Below are 14,748 nucleotides of genomic sequence, written 5' to 3' on the forward strand. Positions count from 1 at the left end.
ATTTGATATAGAAAAAAGTAGAATTGTTTTAGGTGCTGGTTTTCGAAAGTCATTTATTTTATACATTCGTTGTATTCAAAGGTATTTCTTTTGAACAAAATTTGTTTCTCTGGATTTTTTTTATTCATTTGTTTTGATCTTGGGCGTTTCATTTGATATTTTTATATTTTGTCTGATTTAGAAAAAGGGCACTCAAAAACAATTCGTTTACACGCATTGTTCACTTAAACTTAAACATATCACAAGCCAAATGGTTGATTGATTACAATTTTATTTTGATTAACAATTGCAAAAAATATTGAAATATATATTAAATAAAAACATTTTAACAAAAAAGAACATATTTTACACGGACACACACAAAGACGGATATAAATGCCATTTCAAAAGGAGATAAAAATGATATTCATTTTTTTTTTAAATTGCTTTTTTCATGTTTATCTAAAGCAAGATGACCATATCCTCTTTTTGAATCGATGACATTTATTTTGCCATGCTTATTCTGTCCAAAGTACAAAAAATAGTAATAAAAATATATTTTTGTGAAAATCGGTCGCTTATAGAACTAACTCGCAAAATGCTGTCCATTGTTCTGTGATATGATTCAATATTTTTTAATTAAAAAAATAACAAAAAATCATCTGGTTTCATTCTCTCTCTCACACACACACAAAGGTTAAGAATTCGAAATAAAAAAGGAGTGTATTGAAAAATTAATGAGAGATTTAAATCCGTATTAAAGCTGCCTATCTAAGAGAACAAAAAGATAAACATTTAGATGTGCAGCGATTCAGAGATCAAGAAAATCCATTGTGTGATGCTTATTGAATCTGAATCGCGGTTGGAATGAATTTGTTTTCATATTTCGCCAATTTTTTAATTGGCAAGTTTAAGGCAGTTCCATTTCCACTTCTGACATCATTCATAATAATAATAATTTTCAATTTTTTTTTTGTTTCATATGGCGAAGGCAAATATGGTGTACGATGTTACACCATGTCTTTGCTTCTGTGTCAAAATTCTACGTTTATATAGAAATATATAAATATTCAGCAAAATTGTGATGGAATGATTTTTTTTATACAGGTTGATTAGGTCATCGTTTTGCCCATAGTGAGGATGTGATGGCCAACGCTCCGCCTTGTATAAAACGAATGAAATTATCGCCAACTAATGGCCCCATTGCATACAAGCCTTTTGTTGGCACATTCAACACTTCATTTGTGTACTTATCAACGGCGATTGGATTTGTTTTACAATCGACTGGTTTTGTGGGATCTTCACCTAGTCCAAGTGGCGATGATGATTGTGGCGGTAATGGTTGTGCAACCACCAGTGTTTTTTGTTCGGTTACAATGCCAGACGTTTTCTCAGGATCTTTACAATCGATCAGTGTATTATCACAATTGCTACTTAGGCTATTATTATTGTTATTATTGTCATTATGGGTTCGGTTGCTATTCTGTTTGTTTTGGGATTCGGTTGTGCAGTTACATTGAATTGGCCGGCGATGTACTATATTATTATATTTACGACTACGTTCACAGATACTCAAGTGCTTACATTTTGCACATAAATTCTTTAACCAGGCAATTTTTCGACTAAACAAAATATATGGTGATGTTAACAATTGACAATCTCTCATTATATAGCTGCCATCATTGCATGTTTCATATTCAATTGTTTTTATGTCGTCGGTTTTATTGGTTGGGTCGAGAAATTGTAAATCAGCCCGAAAACCAATCAAAATTGCACAGTACGATACTTCAACGGTTCGAATTTCGCCTGTATTTAATTGTTTTAGCACTACTTTATGGAACGGTGTTGTACTGTCTGATGATGAACCGGGAATAAATTCAATAATCGTATGCTCTGGCATCGGGCTATATAAATCGTATGTATTTACACTGTCTTTCATCATTTTGTGTACCTGAAAAGATGGACACCGGTATTAATTATCTAATTAAAACTGATTAGATGTATGAAATTGGAAAATTATTGCCAAGACACACTTACCTCATGGTATTCAGGATACACTGTTTCGGGCAGCATTTTATCTAAACCAGCCGATCGATTGCGATAAACATGAATGACACTGATTCCAGATGATCGACATATTGTCACAGCATCTGCAGCACTCAATCCAGCACCAACCACTAACACCGGCTTTAATTCTATAATACGAAAAAGCAACAATCAGTATTTTATCGTATACATGCGTTTTTTTTTAAATCAAATTAAAATGTAAATTTACTTGATCGTTCGGTATCGGGAATTTGTTCGAGTACTGTAACTATTGCGGGTAAATCATGTTTAATCCATTCGATGGATCCTTCGCCGCTGACACCAAGCCGATTGGCCAAATCGGATGCACCATTGGCAAGTACAACATTTTGACATGTATACGCAAAAAACGTTCCATTGGTGTGGATGCCACGAACAAGCCATCGTACATGTTTATTGGTTGAGCTTGTTATTGGTTTAACGCATGTAACAAGGGTGTTGTTGTGAAAATATCGTTCCAAATTCATTTCCTTAACATAATTTTCATAATATTGAGCAACATCAGAGACGAGTGCTCTGGTTTGTACTTCTCGTGACACCTGCCTTCGCACCGACAATACACGTCGCGGCACTGGCGTTAGCGCCAGTTGAGTTTCAACTGTGTTGTCATTGCTTAATTTAACTTCTACATCATTTGCATGAGCTTTGGATTGGACCTTGGAGCAGACATCATTTCTCTCGGAAATAAATTGATTATGTATATTACAGTTGTTACAACGATTGTTGCTAAAACATCGCCACCAATTATTCTCATTCATTTTATGGGAGTGATGGTGGTTGCAATTTGGTTTCTTTTTTAATTGTTTCATTTCTGTAGCCATTTTATTATTTGTGTTATAATGTTCATTGGCTGCGTCTAAGTGGCGCTTAGCGATCCATGTATTAAAATCCAATCCGGGCAATGACATCCATGCTGCAAGCGATAATGTACGGAGATTTGGATCCATTCGATGCCATGAACCACCCGGGGGTCCAGTGCCCAATACAACGTGATCAATCTGAAAGAAAATAAAAAACAGCTAAATATTCTTTCATCTTTTCAATATTTATCAATCGACAGAAAATCACAGATTTTAGTCGGTGCAGATTTTAAAATCTTGTTAAATTGTTAAATCTCTTTTTTAGACGGTGTCAAATTTTGTATAATTTCCCCCCCACGAAGGGGTGAAACCTCGTAATTGAAATCAAAAGTGACGATTTTCAATTTATGAGTGATGACCTCATCCAACTGTATATTTTGCTATACCTGTATGCATTCTCCCCTTCTCTCTGTGTGTCTTTTATTTTCTCTTTCTTAGTTGGAATTTCTTTAATATAGAGTAATTTAGAATGACAAAATGCACAACTTACTTCTTTATCTGCTTGATAACGGTATTGTAGCATTGATGTCATTTCTAATCCAATATCAGCGCATGGATTTTGTAAACTGTCCAACTGCAAAGCAACAAAAATAAACAATCATCATGAGAAAAGAGAAATGTTCATTAATCATTTTGTTTTGTTTTTGATCATTGCGTGAAAAAATGCGGTTGAAGTATCTTTCGATAAATAGAAAAAAATAAATAAACCAAATGAGTGGAATGCAGATCAAAAAGAAAGCAATATATCTTACCAGCAATGAAACTGGATTTGTGCTACGACCCTCAAGGCCATCAGCCAATTCAACGAGATCTTGTTCGACTAAACTTTTATTAGAATCAGCGCATATTAATCGTGCACGCAACAATTCATCCGGATGATTGCTTATATCTGCATTCCAATACGGCCAATTGCCTGCCAGCATATATGATAATGTAATTCCACTTGGTCCATTTCCTATAGAGATAATCAACGAAAACAAAAAACAATTGAACAAACGAAAATATTTGCTATTTTAATCAACAAACACTAGTTATTTGTCGTTTCTTCAAAACCATTTCATAAATAAAAGTTCGGTGTATCTTGAAACCGATAAATTTTCCATCGCCGAAGCGTAAAAAGGTATTTTAAAATCATGGAAATTTTATTATCATCATGATAATTTTGTAAAAAAAAAAAACAACAATTCTATAGTGTTTATTTGAAGAAGGAAAAATAATGCCAAACATTCCCGGCGTTAGAGAAATTAGAATCAAACTACGTACAGTTATCAATGCTGACGAAATAAAAACGATAAACAATGACAACAAATCGTGTTGATATACGAATAGGAACAGGTGATAGAGACGAAATGAAACCCCCAAGCAAAAGTGCGTACACCAATGTATCAAGTCCGCATATTCAAGTTGTCTACAATAAATAAATCTTACGCAATTTCATTTCATATATCATAGCAGCTTGTCTTGCCATGTGTATGTGTGTAGTGTGTGTTATTCTTTTTTGATAACAATATTAACATTGTACAAACCATATACATTCTCGTCAACTGATTGATAATAATTTCCATAATATCAACATAATGGCATCCGTTTAATTTCAACTTTTGAATGAAGTTAAAACGTAATTGAGAGATAGATAGAGAATTTGAATGAGATTTGATTTTCATTAGTTTCCCGTCGTCTCATCACAAATTCAATTGTGCCGTCATTTGTCGATAATTATAATAGGCTGGAGGGTACGTTCAAAAATATTCAAATTGTCGCTACTTTGTTTCACAAATATCACATTCATGTCATTTCAAAGGTTATATATTTTTAAAGATTAATCTCACATCAAGTTTAGACAGATTTTTTTTCATAGAATTTCAGATAGGTAATGAATGTACTTAATGATAAAGGGCTGAGACATCGTGTGTGTGCGCTCAGTCGCGCGAAAATTGAAGTGTGGTTTCCGTTATCTCAGATAGTTCAAATTCAAACAAAATGCGACAATTGATAACTGTGCCACTAATCAGTTTGATATTTTATCGCAATAATTGCATTAACATTTACATTATAAAACAATTCTCTCTCTCTCAATACTTTTTTGTTTCCGTTAAAGTGGTTAAAATAATGGATAGTTTCGATTTGATAACAAAAAAAAATCGACGATGTCATCAATATTTGTTCGTGGATTGTTAACGTATATATAAGCACGTGCATTATGCGATTAGATCGGCTTCTGTTCTATAATTTGTGCGCTATCAATATTCAAACTGAAATGAACCCCTGCCTTATTTCTCCTCCAACAAAATAACATCGTAATTATCGGAATAGTTCATGGCATGATTTCATAGACGCATTTTGAACAATAAAAAAAAATATGTATCAATTTTTAATCGATTGTCGTCATGGTACCGTATTTTTAATTCTATTCTTGACCTTCGATTTTCTTTTATTGTCAGTTGGTTAATGTGAGACTATCAACTTTGAGAACATCAATTTACTATCAACTTTTAAATTGGGGAAAAAAAATGAAATTTCTATTTCTCGTGATTAAAACACGCACACATAAAAAATTTATGCTTACAAACACCCGCGACATTGACATTCACTCATTTATATACCGGTCATTTATTTACACTTTTATTTTGCCTGACTTTTTCCGTTATACCAGTTTTTTTCTTCTCTCTCTTTAAATTGACATTTAATTGAATAGTTGAAAAAAGTATAAAACAACTTGCAATTTACTTACCAATAATAACAACGTCTTTGTACGCACAATCAATCGACGAATTTACGTTAGCATTTGTGTACTTCATTTTGTTGCAGTTTATTTATTATTATAATTTTTTGTTTGTTTCGCTCGTATTTTATGTATATCGCGTGTGAGTCCCCTTCCGGCTTTGAAACTTATAACACACTCTCTTTCATGCGCGCCTTTGTAATTCAATTCATCAAACTGAAAAACGTAAACAAAAGAAGAACAAAAAAATGTTTAATCTTCAATTAATGTTTAGTGTGTGAAGGCATTTAATGAAATATTATGCGTAATTCGATCGACAAACAGAGGACGCTCAATCCGTCAACACATGTGCATTTTTTTGTTGTTGCACATTCGTTCTTTCTGTTGATGTGTGGTTTTGTTTACTTTTTCTTTCGTTGAACAAACTTTTTTTTTTCTTTGGTATAGAATTTTTAATTTTACAAACATTTCGCCACCGCTTAATCGATTTTCTCGGTTTTAAACAGGAAATGATTTATGGTATTGTCTAAGTGGTTTTACGCTGCACCAATCATTTCAATTTTATGATTTGCGCAAGTTGAATGAAAAACTCCGATAAATGAAATCAAATTGTCATTCGTTCTTGAAAAAAAAATTTAATACGTTTGAGCAAGTAAAAGAGAGCGAGAATGATAAGAATGGTTTTGCCCGACTTCCATTGAATTGAACATTGAACCATCGACGTGTACATGATGTCATTGTCTGATGTAACTTTCCAATGCGACACAATTGTTTGGGTTATATTACGTTATAATTTGAGCGGGGGGAAAACGTTGAACATATATGAATAATAACTGTAGCACAAAGTGTATCATTGTTTAACGATAAAGAATGTTGTCAAAATATTTATAAATTTGGCGTGTTGATGTACCGTCCAAAATACGCTACCATCAAAGGTGCCGCTTTTTGCATACAACTTTAATGAATGTCATCAGCTCGTCGGCCAATTAATTTTAGCTCAATTTCTAATCGCTTCCAGACAGAAAGTAAAATGTAGACGATTGAAGTCTTGGCCTTCTTGCACATTCACCTCTTTGTCATTTTCGAAGCAGACGAATCACTTGGCAAATGTTTGTTTATTTTTCGCACACAGGTGTTTTTCATAGAATTTAACCGGAAACTCGTAAAACTTTTAAAGTTAAATGAACTCACGGCTTCTACTCTTTTTTTCTACGGATGTATTTATTGTATTGCAATAAATATTAATTTGCATTTCTATTGTAAATTGTATTAAGTATAAGAAGAAAAGGCCGTTTAGTTATCAAATAATTTGATTGATGTTTTACGTTGTTTATATGGTTTGATAATTAATATTTATGAATTCTACGAAGAACCGAAACAAGATGTATCATCTGTTTTTTTTGTATTGGATACAAAACATGTTTGGGTTTAAACTTGAAATACTGGCTTTGAACTGAAAAGTGTGTGTGTAATAATTCGCACGTTCGCCACTCCATATTGTAATACACGGAGAACGCCAAATACAACAAAAATCACATCATATTTCATTCAAGCGTTCATCCAACAGAGCTTGTGTGTCTACTCGAGAAGAGAATGATCTGTGCATTAAATTAACATTTAAAATCATATGATATGATAGACGAATTCCATATCTCCCTTTGCTCATGGTTTTGTGTGACAGCATTTCCATTTGACGCATTATTACACGTGCTTATTATGGAATTTGCATATCAAAATGAAAATTGAAAAAAAAAGAGCACTACTATATCCAATTCAAATGGTCGCAAACCATGACATTAGATTAAACATGCCAATGCGAAAGTCGACTCAATTGAATTTTTTACACGAACAACACATGGAATGCTTTGGTTGCTGCTGCAACAGCCATATAGAACGGAATTTACGATATATGATTGTATTCATAAAATATTCAGGCTCATCAAATCATTCGTATATATTCGCTCATGAAATTTCAACGAACGAACGAAAGAAAAACCCCGATGACAAAAAACAAAACTACTATTATTTAAAGTGCCATTTGGCAAATGTACTTTTAATGAATCGGGTTTAGTTTCTATAGCATATGACAAATGACATCGTTTTGCATTTTCATGCAGATAAACACATACAAAATAATGCGCGTAATGTAGTACTTAAAATGTGTTTCTTTTTTAGAAAATCATTCTGATGCTCTGTCATGGCCTCAAATTCACTTTTGTGGATTACGAAATGTTTTCGTCGTCGGTATTTTCCACTATAATTTATGGCATTTCAAATTGGATGAAATGGGATTTTGTGAATGCCCACGATTGGAAATACCACAATATACATATATCAACAATCGAACGATAAATTCAACGTAAACAAACCAATTGAAACATTTTTTTTTCTCGGTCTCTCTTTCTTTCTTCATAAATACATAATGTAAAGTGGCGCACGCTTGTCTTTGGATCCCATTTTTTTTTGTAAGCCATTTCATTTTATTGCTTTGCTTCGGTCAAGTGGTTTCTAGATTGTCAATGCAATCGAGTCGCTTCCACTTTTCGTTGTTTTTTTGCGCTTCTTGCAAATTGTCACAAATATTTTTCTAAAAAATAAAATAATTTTCTCTGGCGTTCTCATCCCGTTCGAACCTATTCAAAGCCATTCAATTAATTTAATTGTCGTAAAATTTCAATCATTTTAAATAATCGTGCATATCTCACGTTCTCGTTTTTTACACTGCGAACATAACAACAGCCCATAAGGTATAGAAAAAGGATAGTCACAAATAAACAATTGACTGTGCTAGCAACTATTTTAGCGAATTGTTCTTTTTTTTTATTCAGGCGCATTTGATCATCATTAGATATACTTGAGCATGACTTGTTGTTTTTTATTTGTTTGTTTGACGAAAACGTGCCGGCACGTTTTAGTCAGTCGATGTTGAAAATTAGAGGAATCGTATTTTACGTCATTATATTGATTTGATCGTTTGAAAGGCTCAATTAAAAACGATTGTTCAAAATTCATTTATTGACAGCAACGAGTATAATTGCTATTTAACTGAATTGGAATTTGAAATAAAAATCTAAAGAAAATAGAGTTGACACAAAATTTGTTTCGTTCAACGGCATCAAATTGGATTTTCTCTAATTTTAATCCAATTTTTATTTGAACAGAACTCCTGTGACCAATGCCGTTATTTGTTAAGCTTTTTTACTCTTTTTTTTTAATCAACGTATTTGTTGGTCCATTGGCATTTTTTCTGAACATGATTCATATCGATTGAATCGCATTTAATGTTTGTTTCATAAAGAATGAAACACGGTAACTGATTATGGCTATAGCATTCTTTAAATTGAATAAAATCTGATCGTTGCTTACTATTCTAGTCTATTTATATAATTTTTTAGGTCAAAATATCGCATTCAACGTATATCTATGAAAACCATAATTCATTTGTGGTGGTGGTGGGTTTTTGTTTTCATTTGATTTGTTTATTTTCTGTCTTTCTGTTCTTAATAACAAATTGACTATAATACACAACTGTCGCTGATGTTATTTATGTGAAAAAGAAATGGTGCATTCACTTAGCCTGTCCACAATTGCCGAGACAAACAATGTTGTCAGCTCGTATGAAACAAAAAAAAAACAACAACAACAGCACCCAACTACTGTTCAAACGTTGCGTTTTCACTCAAAAACTTTCAAGCCATTAAAATCAATGAAAATAAAATGTTGCTTGGATAAAAATGGGCCGTCACGTTAGACAAATTGTTTTTCTCTCTGTGTGTGTTTTTCTTCTTATTTCTTTGCGGAAATAGATGCCATAGGACTAAATCAAAAACGAAAAAAAAATACAAATTTCCGATACAAATTGTTAGTTAATGTGAACTTGGGAGTGAAATTCCTTCGTCGTTGAGAAAATAGACAATCTATGACTGAGAGAAATATAGAGAGCATGAATATTTTTTCTCGAAACAATGCGCATTTGTAAAACGATTAAAACATCATTTTACTGCACATATTTTCATTCACCGAAAATGACAGCGACAACAAAAACCGTACAATGTATCTATCTTGAAAGAAAAGTGTGGTTGTGGCATAAATTCTTTGATTCATTGTTAAAAATATACATATGCCGAGAGAAAGGAAAAAAAAATAATTACACTCGAGGACAGTTTTCGTCGACAAAACAAAGTCTCGACTCAAAATGTTTTTTTTTCTTCTTCTTTCTTTTCGATCATTTCTTTCGTTCATTCTACCTGTTTTCATTTCGAAACAACACGCGTGTACAATCATATCTGAAAACATTTTTTTTTTTCGATGCAGACAATTGCACTAAGATAGAGCAAGAGAGCATAGAATAGTCTGTGTCAGTAATTGCATTTATTTTTACGAAAAAGCGAAAAAAAAACGTTGCCTCTAGAGTGGCTCACTCAGACTTATTACAAGGCGGCAATCGAAATAAGCAAACAAATGAGAAAATGAGAGAGGGAGAGAGAGAGAGAGAGAAATCCTCTTCACTCGATTAGTTTAAATGAAGTTCTCAAAAATTCAATTTTGCTCTTCAAGGATCATTTCGGTTAATTTGTTCAATTTCATACAGATAACGATTCGTTTGAGGACGGTTCCAAATGTGGTTGACAAATTTATCTAGTGAAAGTTGAATGAAATTGTGTAATCAGAGACATGCCTGAATCACTGACATCGAATTTAAATCTGATTTACTTTGGATGACAGTGTTCACGGTAGAAATGGTTAAATATATTCAATCGTGCATACACACACTCACGTCAAATGATAAATAAATAGAACCCGAGCACCGATTATCTCGCGGTTGCGCTACAGCACACGATTGGCTTTCGTTAGGCGACAGGTGATAACATTTTTCTCATATATTTAAAGGTCGATGGAAGAGGAAATATTTTTTCACTCTTTCATTACTTTCTTCTTTTTTTTAATCGTTATTCAGGCTTGCACTCGTTCATTTGGATGAGCCATAATATCATTAATTGTGCCGCCGTGAAAATGAAAGCAAACCCGGAGAGCACTGACACAACGCGAGAGAGCGCAATATCTTGTGAACGCAATAGAAAATACACAATATATCCCAAAGCAACGAGAGAACCGCGAGAGATTCAGCATATTAAACACGAAAATAGATCAGCCTCTCTAGTGGATGTATTTATATTTATTTTTAAAGAAATTAACTCTCACAGTGTGAGAGAGAGAGAGAGAGACAGAGACAGAGAGGGAGTTAAGAGAGGTGCAAAATAAAGAAATCGAATGGCATAAAATGTATAGGAAAGAAGGATTTTGCGTGTGAGATTTCAGGATGATAAAATGTTTCTCTCACTAGCTATCGCTCTACCTTTTCGATTAATCTCTCTCTCGCTCTCTTTCTTTTGCTCTCTACGATGAATTCAAATTGGCTTCGAAATTAAAATTGAGATTCGGTCGTAATTCAATTAAAATTGTTCATTTTCGAGGTTCTGGTTATTTAATACTTGTGGTTGTATATTTTCTTCTCATTACCCACTACCTTCCGTGTAGTGTACGTTACTTTTAGCACGCATCAAAATACGAGCGTGTTGTTGTTTACATTTTTAAAATAAAAATCTTTTGTCTCTCGTCGGTTATTTATTTGTTCATTGGATAGTTTGATGAAAGGGGACGTGTAATCGTTCCGCATTTTTTTGAAATGAATCTGACAATGAAGATGCAAATCCACTGCGCTCGGTCGCAGAAAGTGAATTCGTTGGTTAAAGACGGTTGTGTCGTGTCGCCTCAATTAATGACTACCGTTTAAATTAAACTAATTTAGAAAATCGTTTCGAACAACTCTCACAGAATTGATGCCATCTTACCATGCCATTTTCGTCGTAGGTAAACAACGTACCGAAAAAAATCACCAAGTTCGTGTCTATTAATGCCGGGAATGTGACTAGTGTTCAACGCAATAAACAGCAAACCGAAGAATGATAGAGAAAAACTCTAAATCAAAATTCCATCAAATTGATACAATGTATAAAAACATCATGTAATTATTGTATTGATGGTTGTTGTCGTTTTTTTTCTTCATTCAAGTGTCTATTGTACGTTATTCAAGTGTGATTACTCACAATGAATTGAGAATATTTTTAGCTAGCTCACCACACTGTAGCTGTCAAGTATCAGTGTCAGTGTACAGAAAAAAACCTGTTTATCCATGGATTTTGGTTTTATTTTATAACTACAAAACTGACGATTAAAGTCTCTCATTGCAACAAACAATAGTTTTGAGCTCATCACGTTCAATACAAAATTGAATTTGAAAAAATCTATGCTAAAAGTCACAGTTCATTCTCGACACCAAAGCTAAATAAATCAACTACTAATTTCTGTCTCTGTGTCAATTTACGTCTGAAATGAAAAAAAAAATCGCGCAAAAATTGACTCAAATTCTATCGTGAGCAGTAAATAAAATGTTTCATGGCATGTAAAACACATAACACATTTTAAAATCGAATCGATTAATCGCGTGCATGTGTGTTTTTTTTTTCAATTCAATGGTGGCGTATATTCTTCACTGGATAATTTGTTGATGCATTAGCTGGAATAAGTACTGGTACTGGTACTTACACTTCATATATATAAATTGTGGACACAACTGATGATATGTTGTCCGTGTCGTGGTTTTCTGCTGTTGTTTTAAGCACTCTTTAATTTCGACTAAATTGTCTTTGAATATTGGTTTTCAATATTCAATTCACACTTTAACATTCACTTGATTCGCTTCTTTTTGATTAACAAACAAAACTGAAAAACCAAAAACAAAAATTAAAAAAATAAAATCCAAATTAAAACCACTGTATTACGGTGTGTAAAGTAGTTGGAAAAAATGTGAATTTGAGACTTAAGTAAAAAATAAAAGCACCTTCTTCCTTGGCGACTGTTTAATATACTGAACGCTTCAAAATTGAAAACAATCTGTCGGAGTGTAGAGTAAAGCGAATCGGCAAAACGTCGCATGGCGCTTCACAATCCCAATATCCGTGTATGTGTGTGTGTGTGTGTGTGTTTGTATTGATGTCTATTTGCTCGCATGATGGTTGATGTGCTTGCTTCTGTATATGTATTTTCCACACGTTTTTTGTGCTACGGTTATTGCTATTTCATTCGCATATTGACTCGTTCACTCATCACGTAACCATGAATGCGCAAAAGAGACGAGAAAAAGAGAAAAACCACACTCTCGTTGATGTAGAAAAGGTCACGTGTACGGTCTTTATATCAAATATTATATCTAACTCTAATAATATAATCAATTGTATATTACATTGAAAGCTGGCGGTTTTGATAAAATACAAACCATTTATCGTGATAAACTTGTTTCCTTTTTTTCGCGGGTTTTTTTTTCTGCACGTTCAAAATATGAATTTGCTTCACAAAATTCGTCATACTTTTTCTGCTTATCACGTTACTTTCATCATGATCATTTTACAAGAGGGCCATAAAATTTGACTGAGTGTAAATTTAAAATGGCGTTCGTTTCATTCAATCGAAATAACTTTTTCGTTTTGCTGTTGTTTTGCTGTTTTACAGCGAAAATGTCGTTGTCATACATATATGTAGGGCTTATCGGCGGCACATTTCTCATAATGCATGCGTACCGCAATCGTAACATAACGGTTCATCCGGTGTTTGTGGTATAAGAAAGCTCTCTCGTTTTTAATGTACACGCTTATGTAATGCCATGCATTCTGGATTCTTATAATTCATGCGTCCCCCACAAAATAATGGGTTCCAAGAATAGAATCTTTATTTTTGACGCAATTTTAACCTTTGCAATGATTAATTATTTATCAGACCGAATCGTGTATGAGCATATTTCTGTCAAGGTAATCCAATACTCTCAATATATTCCCGTTTGCGTGATATATGGCGCGCTGACCAATTTTTTTGTTGTTTATTAGTTCCGTTGTCGCTTCATTTTTTACGGTGTTAATACCAGAAATTTTTGTATGTTTTCGCGCGACAAACTTGTTGTAACTCGCATATACACAAAAGCCTTTAACCATTTGATTATTACATGAACTCATTCTTCTATCTATCAGAAATGGCCACATACGACGGTTCAATCTCCGTTGACTAGCTTAACTTATGCTGACCTTCTTTTTTTTCTTGTCTCTCTGTGTGCTGTCATTTTTTACGGCTTTATCAACATCTAAATCGCAAACCATTGAACAAATAGAGAAAAAAGTGCGCACACACACACATACATAAAGTAATCAATGCAAGTGAATTTTCATTGAAATGGAGTAAGAGACGTGAAGAAACGTGAAAAAAAAAATTTCATTTACCGACTTGTTCACAATTTAGTAGTCAATAAAGAAAAATTGCAATGGCGTGCAAGTGGTTTGGGGCGGCTTGACAAGCAAACAAACAACTAAGCAATTCAAGTACAAACCAGGTCAATAACTCAACCTCATTGCTTAGCTCGGTTCATCACTCATTGTGCTCCTGATATACTGAATATATAAAAAAAAATTGCACGACATGCTCCATCCATTAGACTTCGTTCAATTTTTTTTCCTCATTAAATCACTGAAATGCCAAATCAAGACCATGCCAAGCAAAGGACCATTTTCATCATTATAATGCATGAGATTTCGGTTTAGCATCAAAGATTCAAATTACGCATTATATTTCTGTTGGTGTTGTTGTCGTCCAAAATCAGTTTTAAGTGGTTCCATTTAGAAACTCCATGTGCAATGCATACGTTATTGATAAATAGTACTCTAATCAGCAGGTCTCTTCGGAAGGAATTTGGACCGATTTTTTTTCTTCTTCTCTATATTTATTATCTGTATGAAGCTATTTTTAGCATTTTCTTATTCAATAACAATTTTTTTGTCTTCCAAATATGATTGCAGCTTCGAATTTCGGCATGAACTTACATTTATTGATTTCAAAATCGTGCCAATTTAATCGTGAGCTTAATCAACTTAACCAATTTCGCACCATTCAAAAACAAAGTATAAACAGAATTTTAAACAAGTCAAGCTGAATTTTCACCAAAAAAAAAAAAACAAACAAAATCGAAGGAAATTGTCTCTCATTTTCAAAGTGATACAA

At 33.3% G+C, this 14,748-nt stretch overlaps 1 protein-coding gene across 2 annotated transcripts; it reads right to left on the bottom strand.

Moving 5' to 3' along the window:
• Window positions 1-23: 23 nt before the first annotated feature.
• LOC116340230 (oxidative stress-induced growth inhibitor 2-like) lies at window positions 24-12,590 on the bottom strand. 2 transcript variants are annotated; one of them, XM_031766596.1, is made up of 8 exons: window positions 12,548-12,590; window positions 12,253-12,429; window positions 5,656-5,862; window positions 3,677-3,879; window positions 3,415-3,498; window positions 2,255-3,062; window positions 2,017-2,174; window positions 24-1,930 (listed from the first exon to the last, which is right to left on the bottom strand). In XM_031766596.1, the coding sequence occupies exons 3-8, from the start codon at window positions 5,720-5,722 to the stop codon at window positions 1,097-1,099; spliced, it is 2,154 nt and encodes a 717-aa protein (XP_031622456.1). In that variant the 5' UTR covers window positions 5,723-5,862; window positions 12,253-12,429; window positions 12,548-12,590; the 3' UTR covers window positions 24-1,096. The 2 variants fall into 2 exon arrangements, with proteins under 2 accessions (XP_031622456.1, XP_031622458.1); XM_031766598.1 differs by lacking the exon at window positions 12,548-12,590 and having other exon boundaries at window positions 12,253-12,467.
• Window positions 12,591-14,748: the final 2,158 nt, after the last annotated feature.

This window comes from Contarinia nasturtii, unplaced genomic scaffold (genome assembly GCF_009176525.2).
Source record: "Contarinia nasturtii isolate CC-2019 unplaced genomic scaffold, AAFC_CNas_1.1 Cnas_scaffold_630, whole genome shotgun sequence".
In the NCBI taxonomy this organism is placed as follows: Eukaryota; Metazoa; Arthropoda; class Insecta; order Diptera; family Cecidomyiidae; genus Contarinia; species Contarinia nasturtii.